Below are 25,649 nucleotides of genomic sequence, written 5' to 3' on the forward strand. Positions count from 1 at the left end.
GAGATGTGTATTGCCAGCTTGATAGTCTACTAAAGTTTATGGAAATGTCTGTGTTTCTTCACTCTGTAGTAACTTTGTTCTTGAGTGTAAAGCTCTCAGGTGTGCTAATATGCTATTACTCCTTTCATTGTACTACATGATGTATTGTAAATAGGAGAGTATTTTCAGAAAAGAAGTTAATTTTAAGAGGAAATTGTGGGTTTTCCAAGCAGCAGCACAGAATCTAAAACCTGTGGTCATATTATGAGATTTCATTGACTGATTCTGAAATTAGTCATAGACTTCTGGGAAAGCAGTGTCAAATTTCCATATGCCATGACTTTTCCATCAAAGTTCTTTTTCATCCAGCTAGAATAAGGTCTACGATCAGAGTAGTTTGGGAAGAGTGTTATAGATGTAATACCTGGGGAAAAGGTGGTACCTTTCTTTCTTGACAGTGGCAAAACTTGTGCCAAGCTGAAAAATTGAATTCAGGATGCTATCGGCATTAAGAAGCAAATGGATTACATTTCTGAGGTTTGACATCAGAAATGTTAATTCTTTAACCTAGACTTCTCTGTTAAGCAGCAAAATTTGTTGGTAGATTAATATTTAGTTGAGAATTTTTAATGACAGTATTTAAGATTAGGACTAATGTAAATGTTATTGTAAGCTTACCTATTTTTAATCTTTTCAGTCTGACCCAGAACTAGTGGTGTTTACTTACCATAACCATGAAATAGTAGCAGTTTGTGTATTAATGTCCTCTGGAATGAGACAAAAGCTGTTGATCTGATTGCATATTAAACCATAGTATTCCACTGATGCGAAATGGCCTGCATAGGGTTGACTGATCTGTCTTTGCACTAGCCACTAACTGGTGAAGTATTAAAATAAAATGATCACTCATAGATCCCTCAAAAAAGAAGTGGGTGAAAGAAGGGGGAGGAGGAACTCCACACCATAAACAAAGCAAAAGTACTCAATCCTTTTCAAAGACTTATAAATATTTAATAATCATCTGTCTACAGCCAATCTAGAAAAAGAAATCTTCAACTCGACTGTTCCAAAGCCCTAAAGCTGAATTTTAGTTTAGGTGGTTTGAAAGTACACATTTGTTAGTTTGGTGTTTCCTTGGATGTAAAAACAGTATTTTCCTGTATTGGGATTTGAAGCTTGCCAAATGTAGGTATAACTGTAGGCTGATTTGCAGTTTTTGGTGTGGCAAAATAATGCTGCAGGAGACTGTATTTTTTGTTATGGTAAAAATACTTTTAGCCTGATCACTTTCATTTTAACTAAAGGTAAATGTTGGCTGCTGTGACTATGCACAAAAGTTTTTATGTCTATACATATATATTTTTTAAGTGTGAAATTATATGATCTTTAACAACATCATTTTAAGAACTGTCTTTACTCTACTCATCCGTTCTCCTAGGCACCTGATTCAAGTGTCCCCTTGGATGAACCTCTTGTATCTCACACCAGCCAATTTCGACAGTCTAAGTGCTCAAATTGAGCCATTTTGTTCTCTGTAAAATAAACCCAGGCCCATTATACGTGATTTTTCATTCACACACCCCTCCCCTTCTCTTGATTTTCTTCCTCCTTTCCTTACTACAGCTCTGTGAATGTAGAGTGGCAACATTGTTGAGGACCAGTGTTTTCACTCCAGGCATGTCAACTTCAATCTGCTGCGATTTGGTGTGAAATCTGTGCCATAGTGTGGGGCAGAAAGGTCAAACCCCCCATAATTGATGTTGCTTATTCATCTGCTTCCCGTGTATTTTTCTCTCCACACACTGGCCTTTGTTTGGATAAACTGTTTGAAGATTTACTGTAGTTCTTAAAGCCTGAGAAGCGGCTCCTGCTGTACAACTTCAATGTCCCCGCTAGGCAGGAGGCTCAGCTAGGATGACACATAATGGCATTTAGACAGAAAGATCTTTTTCTCCCAAGACAAAATGTAGAGGACATCATCTGGCATAGCAATTAGGACAATTTTCAGACTAATTTACTATGGAATCCCTTTATACACTTCCCTCGTACACTAATATTTAATATGTTAATTGCTATTAAAACATAAAATATTATTTTAAAGAATTAATATACTTCAGCAAATCAGAATCTGTCTGAACAGGAGAAGGCAGGAACAGGAAAGAAAGTGAAACTTCCAATTAATGTGATTTTTAAAATTACACATGTGTGTTTTCCAGATTATTACTGAAACCTCACAATGTTCATAAAGAATCTGAATAAAGTAATTTATTGTATTTTGGGTTGCCAAAATTTGTTCTGCTCATGTTAGCAAATGGCATCATTTGAGGAAGGAAAAATAAAAGTGCCATTTATACACTTGGAGGGACTTGCTGGAGATTTGAAAATAATTTTTAAAAATGTAATAAAATTCCTTGCATTTTCAGACTTCCAATAAGCATGTATATAAATATTTGACCTCTGGGGTAATAAATACAAGAACATAAACTCACAAACTTTAAAGAATGTCTGTGTCCTTGTGGCTGTAGTCCTGAAAAGGGTGTGTAGTTTACTGAAAGAAATCTTAAAAAGAGGAGAAACATTCACCTTCTTAGTAGAGAAAAGAAGGAAAAAGCTTTATCACCGAGTAATCCTGCCTGCAAATTGAATAAAATAGTTTGAAATCATTGTTTTGATTCCCATTGACTGAAGGCTAGAGTGGCTTTATTGGTTAAGCTGTTAAATCTGCTGTGGTTTAAACACTTTTTTTCCTGATACACCCTTGCTTCGATTGACCTTGAAATGCATTAGCTCATCCTTTTTGATTTTTCAGAAGAAAGTGTCTATTGAATCAGATTATTTGAAGCTGTCTTAAGACACTGAATACATATGCTTTGCTCTTCTTTTTCTTCAAGGATAATATAAAAGTGTAATTCATGAGTATTTCTACTGTAACCTACTAGGTGGTATCCTCTCATCTTGGTAATTCATTGAGGCTCTACCTGCAACTAGTAAGCAGAGTCTAATATGTGTGTGGCACTGTGAATACTTTGATTTAGTTATGGAATACAAATAAACTGCATCTGGAAAAACACCTGGCACTTTATTATCTAAGGTGGTCAATATAGAGCAATGCTAAGGTGTTAGAATTCTGAAAAATCATTATCTTGATCAAGAATAATGGATTAAAGAAAATCCTTGTAGGACTGAAAGTAATTGACAGTAAAATTCAAATAACTGAAATGTTACAGAATGCCCATTACCCAGGATATAGAGCAGGTTTATGGTAGTGCATGCACCTAAAAAGCAAACCTCTCATGCAATCATACTGATTTCACCCTGAGACTAATTCTATTCATGGACTGAAATCTTACTAGCTGCTTTTTCAAACTCCCATGTAGTTACTGCAGCATTTTTGTATGACTATCATGCCTTTGCAATATATTCTTGTTACATGTCTGTCATAATGAGTTTATGTGAAAAGTGTATGCAGATTCTTACAGAATTTGTATGTATCTTAGTACTGGCTGTTTCATTTATTTTATGGATTTGGCACTTCTGTATATTCTTGTTTGTTTGTGTTTATCATTTAAATTAAAAAACTTGTCATTAACTGAAATCTAAAACCCTCACATGTCATCTGTCATTTTTAAGACTATCAGTATGGATCAATAATTGAAATTTCACTTCCTTTTTATTCCTTTTAAATAATACACATGCGATCTTAGGTATATGTTAGATTGAATTTTGAACAACAATAAAAATGAAATGAAAATATCAGCACAAAAATAATTAAATATTTCACCTACCTCCACCCAGTTTATTAGACAGTATGATCATTAAAATATTGGTGCTGAGAAACTATAGCATTGAAAAAATAGCAACACATACCTAATTTATTTTTATATTCTGAAATGGGGAGAGAGAAATCATATAATATCTTAGATATCTGCAAATAAAATTTAAACTAAATGCTTAGCAGAAATTACCCTTCCTTTAGCTTCCTAGCTACTTTAATCCAGGCTGTTCTCATTCTGTTGAATAGTGAAAAAAAAAAAGTTTTAATTTATTCACATTGGCCTTCCTGCCAAACTTTGAATATAACCTTGCAGCATAAGGCTAGTTTCTTCTTCTTCTTTCATTTAGAAGTAGTTGGAAAGCCTCAAAGTATAGTTTCTCTTTTCAGGGTATTACACCTTTCCTGTCAGGTTAAGAAGCAATATTTGAATTTGTTTAGGATTCTTTTTAGTGAAATGTCAGGTATAACTGCTTCTTGTACACTTTTGGAGATGCACTTCAGTGGATCTAAACAACTTGATGGCCTGGATGGGTGTTTTGCCAGAGCTCTGTTGGTTTAAAGCTTTTAGGTGTTTTGGAGCAGAGTGAGTTAATTGGAGAATTAGAAATACAAAGCATATCTGGGTGACTGGGCTTTCACATGTACAGCTTCCAGTAAAAAAAATCACGTATTTCATGTTCAGGTGTATGCTTCACTGTTATGTCTTTGCATTCACCTTTTTGAAAATAATGCACATGAGGAATGTGCAGAGTGGGTTTTTTCCCCCAGACAGTTTAGATCTCCCATTTGTGGACAAGTTAGATTCTACAGTTTTATGACATGGGAAATTACATTTTGGGAGAAGGTTTGTTAGTGATAGAAATATTAGGTTAAACAAATTTTTATTTTTTTTTTATTTAATCTGGTTTTGTCCAGTGCATATGAATATATGGAACTCTAAATTTGCCCTGTAGTTAGAGCACATGGTAAATATGGAGACCACCTGCATTCCTGAACTGTGAATTTTTAAGAGTCTCTACAAAACAAATATACTTCATGGCATAATTTTTGATGCCTGTGTAATACTAGTCCAAACTTTGTCTACTCTTGTAACCTTTGAAATTCCTGTCCATTTTATAAGGGCTAGATAATTCACAGTGAGCTGGTTTGCTATCTCACATACATCTGTGCCCAACTGCTATTGCTGGTAGTGAGATAGATAGAGTGCAATTCCTTTGGGAATAGGATTAGTCATATTTGTTTAAATGAAGTGTGAGTTCAGCGTTGTCGAAAAGTGCTGGACTGACAACTCTTGAAGATGAGCTGCTGGATCTCTGTGGAACAGGAAACAGAAGTGCTTTGCTTTACAGATGTATCTCTGCCCTGACCTTGAACACATCACTGCTAATAATTGGGCAAGTGTAGTTTCGAAGTTGATTTTGAACCTGTCTTTTGCTTTGAATCTGATGGCAAGCTGCCAGCTGAATTTGCTTGAAAAGAAACTCCTCACTGGCAGATTATAAAACATGCACTCACTTTGTCCATCGATTAGTCTTCAGTAACAACTTAGGGCAGTTTAGCTTGCTGCAGTTCTGCTTCCTGCCTTTCCTTCCAGCTCAATTTTGACTGGATCATATCCCTGAACTGTTTAGCCATGGGATTGTATGAGAGGCAGTGTGTAGCTGAAGGGAGGAGGAGGTGAGGTCAAACAGTAAAAGCAAAGAATAGGAACATAAGAATGTGGCAGTCAGTTTGGCTTAATTGTTACTACACTGTAATGTTGCAAATTGGTGATCTGAGCTCAGCAAAAACTAGTAATTTGGGGTGAATATTTCTAAAATTGAAGTCCTGTTATGGCCAAAGGCACCTAACTCAAGCAGTCTCATTTGAAAATTAGTTAAAATAACATGTATCCAAAGAAAGCCATACAGAGTCCTACCAAAAAAACTCAAATCAAACCAAACAAAAAGAAAAAAACAAACCCAAAAATTGCTTCCATCCTTTTCATTTTATATTGAATCTCATATCATACTGAATTATGGAAATGACCCTTGAAATATATTGCATGTATGATGTGGTTATGTTGACCTTATGGAGCTGTCTATTGTAGTTCCACTGCATTTTCAAAAAGTTGGGTCCATCTGTATCTGCTGTTGGTTTTGGTGGGGTTTTTTTCCCCTTTTAAAAATATCACCCTGAATGAATTTTGTAAATATTCAGTCTTGACTTGAGCTTGCATTGCGGTGTCATCAATTATGACAGACTGTTGCCTCTTCTCTCCTCTCTTCATCTTTTCCCTGTCAAAATGTACCCTTTGGCAGAATATTTTTCAAGGGCTAAATGTGAGTCTAAGGGAGTCACTGTCAAGGTATTTTTCATAATTTCAAAAATATTTTTCTATTCCTCTTGTTTATAATTACTTCTTGAAAACTTCAAATTGAAATGTTTCTTTACTGGTTTTTCAATACAAGCACACTCTACTGAGAGAGAAGGATAGATTTAAAGGTTGTTTATTTTTTACTATTTGGGGTTGGGGGAGAAGAAGGGAAAAGACTGATGGCATAATAATATATTCCCCCACCACTCACTACCTCAGGAAATACTAAAGGTTTTATGTGAGTACCCAAAACTGGTGTGATACACCTTTTGTGGGAGGGCTTTTCCTTCCTTCCTCCTATATGTTAAAAGTCCAGCTTCTTGTGGTCCTTGCATCCCATAGTAGATGAATAATGAAACCCTAAGGCAACAGCAACTGTTTACAGTCTGGAAAGAGTCACAACAGAATACCTAGGGAAAATAGGGACTTTGTCCCTTTTCTCTGCTGTTTAGGTTACTGCAGTCTGGTTTAGATCCCAAGGTATCTTTTAAAAAGCCTGTAAGGTAGCCAAGGAAATTTAGCTCACCGAGAAACCTATCCAACATTTTCATCTTATTTTTAACCTCCTTAGTAAATATTGAGATGGCTTCATTTACACAGCCTTTGAAGCATTAAACGTGGCATTAATTTACCTTTTTTTGCTATGATACATATGTTAACTTTGCCTACTCTGTTGCCAGCATATAATTTTATTGTGAGCTTCACGATTATGGATTTTCCTTTTCCTGAAGTTTTATCTCTAGTTTTTGGTTCATGAGACAGTCTTGGCTGTGAATTGTAAAGAAGGTATCTCTGATGAATATAAAAACAGTTTGTATGTGCAAAACCAGAAAAGCTCAAATGAAAGAAGTGACGTTATAATTTGGGAGCTTGTAATTTCAAAGCCGATCTAATTCTTTTGTCCCTTGAGGTGATAATTCATCTTTGTCCATGAGAGTATTTGCTAATAGATTCTGCATGTCAAGCACTCTTTCCATATAGCCCTCTTCTCTGTAGCTGCCTTTTCCCTGAAGTAGGTTTGCATTTTTTTTCATGTATTTCATTTTTAATAAAATCTCTTTCATCATAGAGTTCTGATTTCATAAGGTGAAAAAACCAAAGACTCTCTAGAGAGTGTGTTGTTAATGTTGATTTTGCCTTAAAGTCATATGCTACTTTAGTAATAGGTGAGTATGGCAGGTTACTTCTATCAGATTCCATTAATATGGTCTTCTCTTTAATGATGTAAAATGTTAAGTAGCACACATATATGTATTCACTTTTTTTTCATTAGATTCTATTTTCATCCATTCTATAGTTCAAATTCCAATATCTTCAAAATTTCAGAGTTTGTAATTCCAAATTTAATTGGAATCTCAAAATTTAGCATTTGGTAAACATGAAAACCTCTACCCAAGATACGTTACATTTAGTGTAGAAAAAGCTGTGCTATTTCTAAAGGTTTCTCTGATATAAGAGACAGTGTTAATAAGTTTTATAATTGCTTACACTGCTGCCCAAGTTTAGCTGAGGGTTCCACAGCATATGTTTTGCTTGTGTGTACTGAGAGCTGAAGTATGGTACGCCCTTTAACTTGTGCTGGTTTTGCAGTGATTGCCTGACATTTTAAGGGAATAGTGACTACGCCCTAGGAGGGTAAAGAGACTAAAACTATTACTATTACTTTAGGTGATTCACAGGCTGTTTTTTTGGCTTTGCTGTCTTAATTTAGCATTTTGGATCTATAAAAATTATTTGAGATTTGTGTTTGTCATAAACCTTTTTTCAGCTGAATGGCTAATCCAATGGCTAATCCAAACCATTTCATTGCTGGATGGCTAATCCAGTCTCCTGCTTGTAGAACTGTTGGTTATTGTGCATGCATAGAGGGGGAGTATGGCCTGCTGGTTAAAACAGGGAACTACTAGGATACTGAAAGGTGCAGTTCCTGTCCCTACCATGTAATTTCCACATGACCTTGTGCAAAGTATGTCAGATAAAACTTCCTTCACAGGGGCGTAATATAGCTGAACTGATGAGATTGTAGTGTTTTTAAATCCTCTTAAGGAAAGTTACACAAAAAGAAATTACTACTATAGTAGAATAGTTGTGAAAGTAAAGTAGCAGATTAGGATACTGTTGACTATTCTCTCTGGCTATTGAAAAACTTTTCGAACTTAGTTGGGGTTAGCAAAGTTGATGCACTGTCAGTTTGTTTGTGTCCTTGGTGTGCACGTGCAGCTCCCATTAGTGCCAGCAGGAGCCCTGTGCTTACATCTGAGAGGAGAATAGACCCCTGTGTGTGTAATGATAAGTTAGATAGCATCTTGTGGCTCTGTGTATGATTTCTGATCTATTGTGCCAGAGATACTACAGCATGAGAGAGAGCTGCTGTCATTTTCAATAGAAAGTGAGAACTTTAAGAGCCTGAGAACTGTCCTCTTTTTTGAATAGCACTTTTGCTGCATGAAGTGTAATTTATTTTTATCACAGCAGGCATAAAGCTTCCAGGTTTTCATAAAGAAAAACGATCTATATAGTGCCCATGTCGATTGAACAATCATTTGAAAGCCTGTAAATTCAAAACACAGCTTTTTCTCAATGCAAAACATTTTTCTTTTTTGCTGCAGCTTTTAATATTTTTAATCTTGGAATTTCATTAGTACTTTAGACATACTACAAAAAAGTTGTTTAATCTCAGTAGTTGTATTTCTAGTCATCAGATTGCCTGTAGCAGGACACATTACTTAATTATAGTAACAAAAACTTCTTCGGACAGGAATTTCTGTGCTTTTAAAATCTTTCAGGTTGGTACTTCCTGAACATTTTTTTTAAGTAGAAAATGTGAATCAATCTTTAAAATTTGTAGAGAAAGTGGAAAGGATGGGGAAAAGGGGAAGAGAAAGAAATTATTTGTATCTTGCCTGATACAAAAACACACAAAAAGAAAACGAAAACTAGTTATTAGTCCTACAACTTGTCAGTTTGATTAGTGAACGGTTGCCTCTCTTTCTTCTGAGAAAACACTACATCTTTAAATGATGTCCATTCTTAAATGTAGAAACCCTGCATCGTGTCTCTTAATGCGTAATTGGACTGTCTTTTAATACAAGCAGAGGCACTTGTTTCTGAATATAAACCCTGCACCTCAACAGGTCAGGAAGATAGTAAAAACCTGTTGTTTGGCTTTGTCTTGGGGAATAATGGATTCACTAATCTACTTGATCTCTGGGAGTCAGATAAAGAAGAAAGTGAACGATGCATACATTTCAAAGATGGAAGGCACATGTAAAAGCAGTTTCTTTGGAGGGAAAAAGTAGAGCAAAGGCTGTTGGAAACCTTTTAATTAGTACTAATTACCTCAGCAGAAAACGTTGGAGGCTTGAAAGGATTTGTGTCAGCAAGTGAAAGATCAAAGATTGCGACGCTCGCATTTTAATCTGTTGGCTATAAAAACGAATAAGGCGGTGGTAATGGGGCCCATGAGAATGACAACCCAGGTGGTGGAGGCCTTAATCCCTTCTTTACTGCTAGTGCCTGAGGCCTAGTTCCAATTACATAATAAGATGATTTAATTTTTGCTTTAATTTTAACAAAAAATAAGTTTATTTTAGCCTTCAGTAAGGACGAGACAACGTTTCCAGACAAAATCCTGTCAATTTATTTCTTTTAATGTTTTAAGTCCAAGCCTTTACTTGGCAATTTTTTCCCTAAGTGGCTGAAGCTGCTCTGTAGAAGGCCAAGAGGCAGCAAAGGTGCTTTGATGTGGTCCCTGCAAATGGGAAGAGGCTGGCAGCAGGTCATTGGTGGCCACTGTGACAGCATTTGGTAGTGCCATGAGTGAGCCTTCTTTCTTTTCTTGTTTTTTTTTTCTTATTTGTTGTTTGGTTTGGTTTTCAGTTTTGGAGTATTTTGGTGGGTTTTTTTTGTTTGTTTGGTTTTTGTTTTTGACAAACTGCCTAATTGTGTCAGTGAAGAATAGTTCGTGGGCATTCCTGCTGGGATATTTCACTTCTCTGTTTTCTTTCAAAACACTCCACATGGATTCACATGATCATGTGTGAAGTAAATTACATCCTTTTTGTTCATGGCTTGAGCAAATTATGTGCCCTCCAGAAATCTCACTGTCATCAAATTCCTCTATGGACAAAAGAGTGAGCACATGGCTGAGGCTGAAGAGAGGCTGATGGCTGCGATGTGGGCATCAAATCAATGGATTTCTATCCAGGAATTTCCAGCCCTTCCACACAGCCAGGCCCAGCCCTTGTGTTGAGGGGGAGGTAGATGTGTCTTGAAGTAGTGCTGGGTTTGCAATTCAGTTCATGCAGTCAGGTGTTATTTATGCACAGTGAGCTGGTAGGGTTTGAGGTTTTTTTTTTTTTTTTTTTGTTGTTGTTTTTTTTTTTAAACTGAACTTTTACAAAAGTTTATATTACTTATGCTCTGTGAATTCAAGCAGAGTAGGTTGCAATCACTCATGGTTTTGGTTTTGCAGGTAATTGGACCAAAAATCTGGAGGCAATGGCAACACAAATAGTTGAGCCTCTATTCTCAGTTAGACCTTTATTATTATTTAAATTTATTTATTTAGCAACTAAAGATTGAAATGAACTATGAACTACAGACTTTATTAAGTTTTATATTGATTTTTTAATATTTGAATCATGTTAATTGTGTGTATCATTTAGATAATTGTTTGATTGTGTATGTAATAACATATCCTCAGCTAGTAGCCTCTTTTGCTTTTAACAGCCTTCAGCATCAGGTTCCTATGGTGTGTGATTTTATGCTGACATGATAGAAAGCAGTGCTAATTTTAAAATAGATTGTTTTGAAGGAAGTCTTTTGGTCCCTCAGTAGGCTTTGTACATACTGGCATAACAGCACAACATGAAGCAACTTTTTTAAAGGTAAAACTTGATGATCTTGGAGGTCTTTTCCAACCTTAGTGTTTCTGTGATATATGAAAAAAAAAAACCCAGATGCCAAAGTTTAGTATTGTCTTCCTTTTGCTTGCCTTTTCCTAATGTGTGGAATATCTGTTGTCTTTAAGCATGATGTGGAGAAGCCTATAAGGAATCTCACTCTAGGGCACAGAAAAACAACTGGGCTGAGACCTGAGCCTCTTTCCAGGGTAGTGTAGAGGAGTAACACTAGCTTATTTTTGTGAGGGGTGGCTCTTGCTCCCAGGTTGTTCCATCATGAGCCATGTCAGGTTACTGTCCCTGTGAAGCTTCTCAGAAAGACCCAAGATGGTTTTCTGTTGCTCCGAGAGATGTTGGGCAGGCCCTTTACTTTATCATGGTCCTAGGCTTTTTTGTATTGCTGTCTGATGTGAACATTTGAATATACATGGGCACTGTGACCACCTAAGAGTGTATTGATATGATCTGTGTTCTGCTAGTTATTCATCATCATCATCTTTTTTGTCTTATCAAATTCACTGTTGTGTATCTTTTGACGGTGGGATTTATGGTGGACTTTAATTTCCCAATTAGATTTTAGACAATCGTACTAATTTTAAGAATTAAAGGGGGAAGCAAGGGGAGGGAAACCAATACAAAAAAAGCCTGCCATGGATTCTGTAGTCTGTCCTCTTGGACTGTATGATTGTGAGTTGCCCTGTTTTCCTGCAGTGTTTTGTATGGTTCAATTTTAAATATACTTGAAGTGTCAAAATAGAGGATGCTGACAGAAGGCCACTACCCAACATGTTTTGTCTTGTGTAGTTCCCTTTTTTGTTTGTTTTTTGTTTATTTGTTTTGTTTTGTTTGGGGGTTTTTTACATCATGAATGAATTGAAAGAAATGTATTTGCTGTCTATCATGTACATTTCCGGGAAATTTTGTTTTCTTGCATTTCAGTGTGATAATCTTTTTAATTTCAGAGTCTGAATTCTTGAGTCTTGTTTTGAGCAAATGCTTATCATTATTAAACACTCTGTGCTTCTGTTGATGAGGTAATTTGTTAATATAACTAATTATTTACCATAGTATGAACAATAGAAAAAACCAATTAAACTAAAACCCAGAAAGAACATTGCAGTAAACAAATAACTTTCTCTGTTTTGACCATGCATTTATTGTTTACCTATGCAAACACTTCTGTACACAATTTTAATGAATGTTGCAAGACTTTAATTGAAATACAGTCCTGTCCCCCCACATCTGACTACACAGATAGAATGAACAGCTTATATGAAAACGCTATTGAAAATTAAAAAGGTGCAAGGACATGCTTATCTCTGAATTTGAACTCAGATATCTAAATCTTTGCCAAAAAGTTCAGTAACACAAAAAGTTGTTCAAACAGTCTTGAGCAGTTATCATGCAAAGTGTTTGCCTCAGTGCAGTGTGTGGTAATGATTCCCAAAAGTCACGGGGTGTTTCCTTGCTTTCTGGTCTTTGCAAGGGTGATTTATGAGTTTACAAGTCCCTTCTCAAACTCTGTAATTACCCTGACAGTTTCCCAGATGGACTATGTCCAAGTTGGTATAAAACAGTACTCATTGCAGCTGGACCTTCTAATTAATCTCGGGTTAGGTATAGGACTTCTTGTTCTTTTTGTCTTTATTTAAACTGTTTTTTACCTCTCAAGAAATATTGTACTATTGTAATTGGTACTACATTCCCTTCAAATACCACATATTCCTAAAAGCAAAACATAATTCTACTTAGTAAGACTTAACTGAAAAGTTTTTATTAACGGGAACAAGGGCAAATACAAAACTCAATCTTTGCATATACTTAGTGTTTCACCTTTCCTCTAGCTGAGTCCATCATCCCTTGGATTCCTGGCGTGAATTCCATCAGGTACCCCTTCAGGTCCAGGTATCTCAGCAATCCACCTCTTCAGTCCCACCATCACTTCTGATTTAGTGCTGCCAGAGACCAGAAACTTTGCTGATCATGTTTAGAAACTGTTGGTTGTTCTGTTTGGTATCAACTGAGTGGCTCCTCCTTACCCTGAACACAACTATTTCCTCTTCCTCCCTGGCAGTGTCACTCTGGCCAGTTACATCCCACTCCAGCTGGGCTTGTCCCTCTCTATGGCATTCATACCTTCATGCAAAATGTTACACACGACACATACACACACTTCACAAACGATCTCTGGTATGCCACCAGCTTTCTAGAAAGAGATGAAACAGGCTATAATGTTAACACTGATGACAGACCCAGTAACACAGTTACCTTGTTTAAACAAGCCCATAAAGAAGTGTTTCCCCTCTTAGAGCTTTTTCGATGTTGCAAACTTCCAGTTGCATGATGTACTAATCGCTGGAGACTGTGCAGACGTAAGCCAAAAAAAAAAAAAAAGAGCTGTCTCTTGGTTGTATATACTTGTGCTTTAGAGTAAAGCACATCCATGTGGAGGATGTGCTGCCAAGCAGTTGAGGAGTCTCCTTGACTCAGTCATGCATAGACCTCATATGCTTTTATGCTAAGTTTTATAGGTCTAATAATCTGTTTACTAGCTTTTGGGATGTAAGTGTATATTATGGTAAGGAAATCTGTTGCAAATAATGGCCTAAGTACAAAAGAAACATTGAAGAGTAAAAGTTGAAAATTGCCTTGCACTTTAAGATCATTAAAAGATTCTCAACTATACACCAAAAATTAAATTTCATAAATTGTTACTAAAGCACCTAAGGTTATTTTTTTAAGGCACTGAGGGCTTGAGTGGTAAGGATGCTGATGAGTAAAATGATCAGGAAGAGGATATTAAAAGTTGTATTGTGATTAAAATAAATATTGTAGGATAACCTAGATTCTTGCTCTGGAGACATAAGAGTGTAAAATACTCTTGAACAAAATTTTTAAATATATATTTGAAATGAGAAGTTGTGTGAACAATTTTTTGGTGTAATTGAGAAAACTCTCAGAATATAAGAAGATATGTGATTTCTGGAAGGTCACCAATGTGTTGATTCAGTTAATCATATTTGTTTGAGAAAATGTGTGGTTTTAGTAGCTCTTATATAAAACCCAAAACAACAACAAAATAAAAACAAACAAAAAACCCCAACCCAAAATGTTAATGCAATGAATCTCACTTCAGTACTTTATTAAATCTGTTTAAATATCCATTCCAATATTTCAGAGACATCAAACCAGGTGTTTAGAAAGAGGTGGATGCAATGGCCATCAAGTTCTAATCATCTCTAATCTCTTGCTGTCATGACAATAAAAGTGAAAACTTTTTAGAGGAATTTACTATATAATGCATTATTTGCTAGGAATATTTTTAATCAGCAAATCCATCTAAGCAGGAACATACATTTTCTGCTTTTCCATAATTTTAATATATAAGTTGTATGCTTCTAATAATCTTTATGTTGTTCTTATCTGCATTTAACAGCATTAAGAAATTTTTCTTAATATTGTCGAAAATGGAAATATCTTTGTCTTCTCCTTCTTCCCCTTTCTCAAGAAATTTCAAGAAAAAAATAAAAATTTCAAATGAATGTACTCTTTCTTATTTTGCTATGTAGTTCTGAAGGATTCTGATGAGCCTGGATTAGCTGATGTGGCCTTTAGGGAGACACACATCAAATATAGGCAGACAGCTCCTGTGTCTGGTAACAAAGAGTGAGGAGGTCAAAACTATCCCAACAGGCCTGAGCAGGTCAGTCAGAGGCAAATGCTGGAAATAAAATTTGGTGGGGAGGGGAGTAAGGGGCCTGGGTCAAGTCCTGTTCAAAAAGTCAGCTTTGTCAAAAGCTTCAGTCACATTCTTACCTACAGGCAACCTCTGCTGATCCCAACTCATTAATCGAACTGGAGAGCCGTCTTGACCCTGGCTCCTTCCCTTTGAAGTGTGGTGTCCTCTGCAGCATGAGGAAATAATTTGCTGCCTGATTCAATGAGCCATCAGTAGAGCCAGCAGACCTAATGACATGTGAGAATATTAACCTCCTACCACGAAGAGCTGTGAATCTTGAGAGGCAGTCTATAATTCACCCAGCACTCCTGAGCCTTCCCTTTCTGTCTTATTCTTGCACTCAGTTTCTCACTCACAGGGAGAGAGAGGAGAGACCCTCTTGTCGTAAAACTTTATTTCCTTTGGTAGTGTGAGCCTTACTGAGCTGCTTGATAATGAGTTACTTTCCTGTTGCAGTTGGATAAAATTTATACTGAAAACTAGATGTCTGACTTGCATACAATAATTTCTGTTTAAATTATGACACAGGCTACATAACTGACATCAAGAGGGTGGTAATCTGAATATTTATCCAAGTAGACTATTTTATGTTTCCTTATTTATTTTTCATCATCAAAGGAAAAATGTAAAAGCAAGAAAACAAACACGCATAACAGTGTTCTGTATTTGTGCTGCCCTCAATCAAGAGGATCTTTATGCAATCCTCTTCTATTTTCATTCTTTTTTATTCCCCCTCCCCAAAGAGTAAAACAGTTCTGCCTGGCCAAGTACTGTGTGTTACATGCACACATAAGGGTGTGTTCTAACCCTTTGATTCTTAACAAAGAAATAGATTGTTTGTCTAATCCCACTGCTTTAAAAGTCAGGGCTGCTTTTTCTCTTGTTAATTCCTTTAGCATTTTCAGTCACAGATCCAGGTCTCAATGTCTGGTAAACTTCAGAAAGTGAGCCACTGTTATTCATTTGGCTAAATAGTAAGAAAGGAAGAGCAAAAATGGCTCTGTGTATATATACTACTCACCATGAAAATGGTGGTGATTACCAGACTTTATTAGCTAACCATATACAGTAAAATACTGTGAGAGGGTTTTCTTCATTTTAATGTCTCTTCATAGTGCTGATTAGTGCTGGATAAGCTCAGAATTTAGAGGTTATGGGTACAGATAGGGAACACTATCCAGTGTAGCAAATCTCAGACCAAAACGGCTACTGCTAGTCTCATCTGTGTTAGAAAAGTTTTGGGTCTTTTTGCTGTAAATGTACTGGCAAATTTCTCATCTTTGGGGAAAACATGGTTTGCAAAAGCAAATAAAGTTATAGCAAGTGTGAAGACTTATTATGGCAAAAAATATTTTGCTACTGGCAGTGAAAGTTAGTGATACAGTTGTGTGTCCAAAGCCTTTCTGTTGGAAATTGAGCCTGAATTATGTTTTGTCACCATTAGAGGGTTGCTTTGATTCTGAGAAATTGTTGGTAAAAACTCTTGGTGTATGATGTGGATTTGGGTACAGGGTGAGATACCAAGTCGAGGTGATAAATGAGGGTAGGTAGCAGAAATAAATAATAAATAAATGGCAGTCATATGCTGTTTAACAAGTACTGCAGTGTCTGTGGTATGCACCTATGTAAATCCCTGTCATTTTAAGTTGTTCTAAAGATATTTTTAACATCAAGGGATCCAGTGTTATGTCCATTAACAATTCTCAGCTATCATGCTTGAGCAGTCTATTAGTTGTTCTCACCTCTTAGTGCTGGTCACAAAGGCCAGTCCCTTTCCTCTTTCTGCTTCATCTTTTTTATTAAGTTTATTAAAACTAGTCAGATTATACTTTCTTATGGCACAGGCTGTGCTTGGCCCATTCATTATGGTTTCTTATCTTGGCAGGCAATCTGAATTGAACGGCAGCTAGTCCATTATGCACATATGAAGCCCATCACTCCTCCAGCAATGGCCAATTCATCAAACATTTATCTTTTGCCCTCTGAGCAGTGCGTCAATTTGCTTGTCAATCCTCAGCCTTGGTTGTTGTGGAAGATGGGAGAAAAATTACTTTTCCCTCTTCTCACTGAACTCTGGTAGTCGAAATGGTCTTTACTCTACTCACTCTACAGGCTTGTTATTCCCTCACTTCTCTGTGCAAAAAGGGGAGGGGTCAAGTTACTATCTGAATTGCAGAGTGACAGATTGATCCAAGATACAGTAAAGCTTTCATTATGGCACTGCCTTTGCACTTGAATTTTTTCATATTTCCATTATAATACTGTTTTTTAGGAGGCTTATAAATAGGTTCTTTGCTTGGCACATGGAGCTGAAGAGCTTTTAAGAATAAATACATTATGGGGTTTTAGTTCTTTGCAGGTTGGTTGGTTGGTTGGTTGCTCTTTTTTAGAAAAAAACAGGTAGGTTTATATTTTGTAAACTGTGGCATGTTCTTTTTCTATTTCTAATTGGAAATACTTAATTTCTTTCAAGTTCAGGAAATGGCAGTATTTTTTGTTGGTTTGTTGCTGTTCTTCTGGTTTTTTTTTTTCTTTTACACCATTTGTTATATTGGGACTGAATTCCATGTTAATATTCTGGAGAAAGACAAATAAAGCAAGAGAATTGCATCCAAGTTTTTCTATTAACTCCTCTAACCTTTCTATTCTTCATCAAACACTTTCAAGAAATTTTAGAAGAAGGACATTTAAGTCCATATTTAGGAATATTAGGGAAGTGATGCATCCATTGAACTACTGGAGGTGTTTTTTTCTGGAATGCCCTTGTATAAACTGTGAATGCATACAGTCACTTGCTTTCTGCTTAGTAATTTTCAGCACTGTTTTGCAAAGTGTTATTTTGTTATATAATATTTGTTCAATGACTAGATGACTAAGAGCTCATTTTCTGATTCATTTTGTATTATTTTAAAATATTGTATATGGTTATGTGAAAACTGCCTTGACATAGGCTATAGTACACTGATTGTAAATTTATTTAAATTTTAACAAGATTGTAGCAGTAAGATCATATAAAATCTTGGCATGTTTAATCCTAAAGATGTAATATAAAAACTTCAGCAAAAAAGAAGCCTAATATGAAGGATAAAGCTCGAGCTGTATTAATGGGATATTCTTCTGAGTAGAGGTGTATTAAATATACATAGTGAAATCTGAGACTTTAAGAGGTTCATTAGAAAAGAAATTGAACCCCACCACAATCACTCTGGTTGATAACTTTTTTTTTCCTTGGATGTTTGTTTTATTTTTGTGTGTGTTTGTTGTTGTTCTTTTTGTTGTTTGTTTGTGGGGTTTTTTTTAGTAGAGCCGTGATGGGAAAGAATGGTGGTTCAACAAACTGATAGTTGACTGTAATATGTTTTTGTGAGCTACAAAAGCTCTAGTTGGGCTTTGTGGTTTATTACACCAGCTAAATAATCCACTCCTATGGGCAACAGCTCTAATGGTTTTTTTTTACCATTAATGTTGCAGATTCTTCTAGAATTTCATTACAATATTTTGAAAAAATAAGCTATGTTCATCGCTCACAAATATATGTGCTTCACTGAGCCTCATCTGAAGGTCTGATTCACCTGGAAGTGCCTGTCTTTTCTTGCTGCCTATAAGAAGTTAGAAGTAACTTGGCTTCTATATATGGATGAAAAAAATCTGTATTGTTGCTTTTCAGGTAATGCCACCATTTGAGGAACTGCTGTTAAATAGCAAAATCCCCCTCTCAAGAAATTCTGTATTTCTGTTTTATAATTGGTAGGAATGGGTCTGAAATGTGGTGAACAAGCTTTTAGGATTCAGAAGGCCTCATCTCTTTTCATCTGTCTGTTTATTGAGTCAATTTTTGTTTGTGAGGGTTTTTTTTAAAGTTTTTGAATGGGACCTGGTTTGTAAGGTTTGAGAAGTTTTGGCTTCTTTTTTAAATAATGGACTTTGTTGTGTAAAAAACAAAGATTCTGGGTTTTCATGAATCCCCACCATTTTAATGTGCTCTAGTTTAAGATTGTTGTGCAAGACATTTTCATCCCAGTCTTTGCTGGTAATGCAGTGTCTCACATAACCTTGTATGCTTTCAGTGTATAAGAAAAGGGGAAAAATGAGGCCCGGATATTTGTTCTATTGTACATCTGGAAGTTAGGTATGACCTTTATGTGAAAAGATTCAGAAACTAATTGTAGATCCAGTTCACAATGGAAGTTTAATCTTTTCTGATGGAGGTGTCTTTCTCACAGGTATTCAATGATGCTGCTCATTCATTTCTTTTATTTTCTCTTTTGCTGACCATATTCAGAGCCTTGCCTTAATTTTTATCCAAATAGCTGCTTCCAGATATTTTGTCTACCAACAGACAAATGGAAATGTACTGACTGGAAGTGAGGCAAAACACTGCCTCTAAAATCCTAACAGTCCCTCTGATAGTAGACAAAACAAAGCATTTCTTGTTTTCAAAACATTGACAAGCTTGTTATTCATTGAACAGAATTTATGATTTGTGTTTTATGACATGTCTATTTGAAATTGAGCCCTGCCCCACACTAGAAATTTTGGACATTCTTTACTTTCACTGTGATTTTGTTGTTGTGGTGGTTTTTGGTTTGTTTTTTGTTGTTGTTGTTGTGTTTGGTTTTGTTTTTTTTGGTGTTCTGCCTTGGTCCAGAAGTCATGTCAGGGCTGTCCACTGAATACTCCATTCTGTTTCCTTTTTGAATCTATTATCATGCAGAAAACTGTGAATAAACACTAAATAGGACTGGGGGGGAAAAAAAGAAAAAAAGAAAAAGCTTTTATTCTTAAGTACTGTAGAGGTCATGTTTTCATGCTTTACTTGTACTTTTTCTGCCTGATTCATACATATATATATATATATATATATATATATATATAACATATATTTATTGCTCTTTGTTTTGTTTTGGTGAGGTTAAGTCAAAGGACTAGAAGTCAGGAGTTCTGGGTGTTATTTCTTGTCTCTTAGAAAATTGCTGGAGGTCACCTTCCGTTAGTCACTTAACCTCTCTCTGCTTTACTACAAAATGGAATTTTAAGCTCAGCAGGTTTTTGAAGAGTAATTCATTAATGTTAAAAAAAATGCTTTGTGCTCCTTGGCTGGCAGGTGCTGGAGAAATATCATTTGCATTTCTATTTAAATACTGAAATTATCAAGTACTAAGGTTCTCATGTTGATTTCACTCTCCTGTAATCTGTTAAAACATTAAAGGCAAGAAAAAAGGTATTTTAAAAAGCTCTTGTTTTGTAACAGCTTCATCTTTAACTTCTACTAATGGCTATCTCTTGTCAACAAAGTGCAAATCAATTTCAAGGCTAAACCCAAACTCTCTCATTTACATATTGTTAACTGCTCTCTCTTTTCCTGTTAAACAGGAAGAAAAAGTCAATTAGATATGAGGCAGCTGTCTTATTAATGGAGAGGTGGGATAAAATGTGAGGAATACTTCTTTTTTAGCATATGCTTCTGAGCAGCTTGTTCTTCTGGACAAAGACAACTGCAGAGCACCAAGGTTTGTCTATTATACGAGAGGCTTCTGCATTTATTCATTTATAAAATCTCATATTTTCATTGTCAAATATTACCAAAACAAAGAGTTGCTCTTTACTTGCAATGTAATCAAATCCCTGTCAGGCCAAAGGGACCATATGAAATAGTGTAGTTGACAATTGCCATGCACACAGATATTAAAAGAAAAAAAATCTCTATCATGACATTCCTTTATGATTAAAACTTTTTAGAAACCATGAATGAATTACGGAAAAGAAAGCTGGAAGAAATCATACTGATTAGCCAAAGAGCTTCGATAAAATGACATTTTGGGGACCTTTATATTCTAAAGGATTATTTACTGTCTGCTTACAGAACATCTTAAATCGTTTTGCAGAGGGAGTCAGTTTCCTGTTTAGCGCAGTGTTTTTGTAAGCTAATGAGGGCAAAGCGTGAGCCATAGGCAATGATGCTGTGATATTAGCTGTGACAGGGAGCTTGATCATAATTATCTTAACGAGTATAGGGTTAATTACAGTGGAAACTTAAAGTTTTTTCTGTTTGAATGAGGCGGCACTGAATACGTTGTGATGTTTTGTCGGTTTGATGTGACTTTGAAAATTGCAATGGAAATCTCTTGGCAGCACTTGCTCTCCTCTGGGAGCAAAGTGTGAGCCCTGCAGTGAGGTAACTGAGACGGTACCTGTGGGTGAGATAATGGGCAGCTTTCATGACATTAGAGCAGGGACAAGCAAACCTGCAATCCACCTTAGTGATGTTTATTATCCTTTTGAAAGTGGGGAAAACAACTACTTGCCACTGGCCCTTCAGCGCTGGTTGTATTGTTGTGGTAAGATTGTGTGTTTAATATAATAATATGAAGAGACTTTTTTTATGCTGTGAACTGTAAGAAAGGAGTGAAGATTTAATTTTAGACTGGTTCTTTTTCTTAGAGGATTTCCCTCTTTTTATACTCCTCTCTCATGTTGTTTGTGTCCTTCTATGCTGTGTGTGTATATATATATATATATGCATTCCTCTCCTCTTTGTAATGGGCTCATAAGGAAATACTTGGACTGCGGTAATATTACTCTCCCAAACTCATTGAAAATAAGAATGACAGTGTTTTTTACTGATTTCTGTCTCAGTTTGTCAAAAATGTTTTCTACATGCTAATTCACAATTGCAATCCTTTCTTATCCCCCATCTGCAGATGGGAAATGGAGGCTTATAGAAGTTATGAGGCTTGCTGAAGTCAGTACTATAGGTCTATTGTTTAGATTGTACTTAAAACTTTTAGATTTTAGAGTACAACTGCTGAGCAATATTTCCTTATATATTATGGTGGTAGAAATTGATGCCTAGAATTTAGTATCTAGTGTCACTGAATGATAGCAAACACTTTTTTGCCTTTTTTGTTTCTTTGCCAGTTTTTTTTTGTGTGTGCTGTTTTTTTCTTCCCTATAAGATGAAAAAAAAATAATTCCATGAAAAGCAAAATAGCATATGCTGCAAATTTATATTAATGGCTACATCCTCTCTTTGTACTGTGGCAATCCCTCCCATGTCCCTGGGCTCTGAATTTAGGTGATTAAATCACCAAGTGCACACTGCTCTGATGACATGAAAACAGCAATTATGAGCAACCCCCCGTGTAACATGGCTTCTTTTTAACTGAGCAGCTAATAACATTACATGGCAAAAATTATCAAAACCAGACAGGTGTAAGGAGATTTGCGCACACTTTTCTCTGCCTATCTATGAAACTAGTACCCTTGTGTTCAGCCCAGGCTTGTGAAAGAAAGGCTGTTTCAATAGGCAACTCCCTCTAGTGTTTCAAGGCCTTTTGTCCCACTTCATGGCTTGTCATTTTGTTTTATGCCTCCCCTGCAGCAGTTTTGGATGTGTGCTTTCTTCTCCTTGCCAGTTGCCAACCATTTGCTGATTCTCATGATAAGAGTATTATATTTGCATAACATAACTCAGGAACAATGTGTATTTTGATACTGACACTGACCAGAGCCCAAGCAGTGTTTTTTCACAAAGGACCTATTAACATCCCATAAGGCTCTGTGGTGCTGACAAGGAGGTGGCCTTCTCTGAACTCTTTTGGCAAGTCAAAGTCATACATTGAAATGTGAGGTTTGGAAATAATCCACTATTTATATAATAAAGAGTATTTAAGGGGAATTTGCTAAACTAGGTTTGTCAAACTGAAATGAAAACTCATAACAGCTTGATAAACTCAGTGCTACTTCCTCTGGGTTATTTTATTTTGCTTTTAAAGGTACTTGGGGGAAAGCACTGTCTGAGATGTTTGCTGTTTTCTCCTCTGATCTTGACTTTGGTAAGCCAAAAGCTGTTGCAACCTTTTGCTGAAATAGCTAGCTCAATGCAGCAAGCTAGCAAAGTCCTTAGTGGAATACAGTTTATGTAGGCTAAATTGAGGTGTTTTTTTTTCTAAAAATCTGATTAAAGACAAGTGCAAAAAGTATGACTCTTACTGTAATGATTGTTTCAGTGTAATGTTTATAATAGAGGCTTTTATTTTTTCAGCTTCAGAAATTGAATGCATTGTAACTATATAGATAGACGATAATGTATAGGCATGACAAATTTTCTTCAGGTCTGTCTGCCCAACATAAAAATGTCATTAGTAATAATTGTACCTACCTTTCAAGTCAAGAGACTGTGAGCACTTTGGAGTCCTTGGACTGAAATACACTGTTTCTATATTGTGCAAATGTTACTTGAATATTCATAGTTTCGTGTACAGTACCCAGTGTAAAGGTCATAGACTTGATTTCTTTTGGTTGCTTGAACCCTCTGATCTGTAAGTGGCCTGCAAGTTGTATCTACAAAAGCGGTATCTCATTTTTGTTGCATAGATGAATGTTACATTATCTAATTTGAAACCTGTATACTTCCTAATGTATTTTCCTCCAGTAGTAGGTCTGTAGAACATTCTAATGCAGCATTCGCTGCATTTTGATCTTTGCCAAAAACCAGGGGAAGGGTGGGGAAATCCCCTCAGTATAAATGTCATTGGAAGCTGAATAAATAGTATAGACTACATCTCCCTTATTCATCACATTTTAAAAAACAGCCAGGAGATACAGTGATGATCTTCCCACTGGTAGGCATAGTAGATCAGCTGTCAACTCATGCAATCTCAGCATATCTTTAGGTGTCTGGTAGGTGACTGAGCTGTGAATGCATGACTGTGCTTATGCTTTGTATATTGTGTGTCTTAGTTGATTAATGTGTGGGTTTGTTTTTTTTTAACTGTTGGAATGTGCAAGCACTAAGGCTCAAGCTTGGAATAGATGCCTTAATAAGGTACTGAAACATTCTTTTTTAGCTTTGTTTGTTTGTTTGTTTTTGGTTTTGTACTTTGCTAGCAGAAGAATTAATACCTCCAAAATGTTGTTTATTTACAAATCATCATCTTCACAACCATGTTGTCAAATGCTCCTTTTTAAAGGTGCTCTCTGCAGTCTGACCTGTGACTGGACAGTGTGACAGTAAGTTCTGAGAAGAAAGCAAATATCTTTTCTGTCTGGAGTAATTCTACATTTTATTCTGTAGAGAACATTTTACTTTGTTTGTAAGGACTGAAGAAGCTGATTAAGTGGTTAATGAAAAAGGGGGAAAACCCCCTTCTTTTACATTTCCTATTATTACATGTAAGGCAACTGCTAAGAAATGATACTTGAAGTTGTATTTATTATTGTTAGCAGGGTATGATATTTCTTGGCAGAAATGATGGATGACAACTTAAATTTGTGTCCAGGGAATGAAGGTGAACTGTGACAGAGTTATTTATCTTGGGAATGGAGGTTAGGGTCAGGCGAGGCTGGGTGCCTGAAGGCACAAGACATTGACAAATTCATCCTGCAGGCCCCATATCTGAAGCCTTTTGTTTTGGATCCTGGCTACTCACTAAGTGACCCGCATCCTTCATCCTGCCAGCATGTGAAGGATGTGTTGCAGTGCCAGCACTCCCCTTGCCACTAATGCTTGTCATTCACTCTTGTGACAGGCCCAAACCAAAACTATTCCCACTCCTGAAAGGGAAGGTTAAAATATTTATTTCAGCTCATAATGGCCTCCCTGATTTAGTGGAGTATCATTTTTCCTGTTGCCTTTGTCGTTTGCAGGTCACTAGAAGGACTGAAAACATTCAGTTACTTGGAAGAGCTGATCTTGGACAACAATCTACTTGGAAATGACCTTCTGTTACCCAGGTTACCCCACCTCCATACTCTAACGCTCAACAAGAACCAAATATCCTTTCAAAGAAATACCTGCAAAATGTCAAATGAGTTTTATGTGTCAGCCAAATTAAAGTATGTGAAATATAGTTCATGTGCAGACAAAGCATTCTCTCGTTTGGCACCTGGAATACTTCATAGTAATTTATTATAGGTCATTCATAAATGAAATGCACTATTATATCTTCCTGTTGCTCCATTTTAGTGAGAGATCTAACTTATGGCTCTGAAGAAATCTTTCTAATAGATAAAATAGAGAAAGAAAAGAATGTCAGTGCTACCAGTGTGCAGCAGTTCCTGTGTTTGCTTGGGGTTCTGTTGCAGGCTGACCTCTAGTGGAATAGAGCGTGCAGTGAAATGCTATTAGGTTTTTATACTTTAAATAGCTCTTAAAACATTAAAATAAAATTAATTATTAAAAAAACCCCAAAATTTTAGTGCCTTTCTCTATTTTAATGAAACTGGTAATATGCAAATTTGGTAGCTGCTGTGCAACTATAGCTGTAAAAGCAAGTCACTGTATTCTTGGCATCCTAGTTCTGTATCAATTCATATAAAATAATGTCCAAAACAAGGTCTTAATACATTACAGCATTTTGATGTATGATTAAGTCCAGTTGTAACCAATCCATCACTTCTCCACATGCCTGAAGTTGGAGACTGTTTCTGTTTGTTAAGAATAAATATTTCAGCATTTGTCTAAGTACTTTGCTGAAGCAGAGCCCCTAGTCTGCAGGCTTATAGATAGTGGCCTGTAAAAACCAATTATCTCCAAGATCATAGGCATAGACTTGACTATTACAATAATTTTCCCATACTTTGACCCTTCTGGAGATGTGAAGATGTGTAATATAAGATTTTACAAAAGTGAAGGGCGATCAAATTGTGGCCAAAAGGCCAACTGAGGCCTGCAGAGTCTTAGAGCAGAGACTGTTAAATCCCTCTCCTTGTAATTGCAGCGTGAGGACAAGGCTGCTCAACTGCAGGCTTTTATTTCAGACAATGTAAACAGAGAGCAATTTACCTCCTACTAAAGCAAAATCCTCCTACTGAGAGGAATAAAAATAGCTGCAGATTCTATGAGTTCTGCACTTATTTTTGACTCAATAAATAAATAAAAATCAGCAGAGTAAC

At 36.2% G+C, this 25,649-nt stretch overlaps 1 protein-coding gene across 4 annotated transcripts in view; it reads left to right on the forward strand.

Annotated features, from left to right (window-relative positions):
• Window positions 1-25,649, forward strand: part of LRMDA (leucine rich melanocyte differentiation associated) — a 656,306-nt gene that overhangs the window by 351,381 nt on the left and 279,276 nt on the right. For all 4 annotated transcript variants that reach the window (XM_071563360.1, XM_071563358.1, XM_071563359.1 and 1 more), the window contains exon 3: window positions 24,402-24,533. In XM_071563360.1, coding sequence (XP_071419461.1) covers window positions 24,402-24,533 — 132 coding nt within the window. The remainder of the gene's footprint in view (window positions 1-24,401; window positions 24,534-25,649) is intronic.

The sequence above is a fragment of the Pithys albifrons genome, chromosome 9 (genome assembly GCF_047495875.1).
Source record: "Pithys albifrons albifrons isolate INPA30051 chromosome 9, PitAlb_v1, whole genome shotgun sequence".
Taxonomy (NCBI): Eukaryota; Metazoa; Chordata; class Aves; order Passeriformes; family Thamnophilidae; genus Pithys; species Pithys albifrons.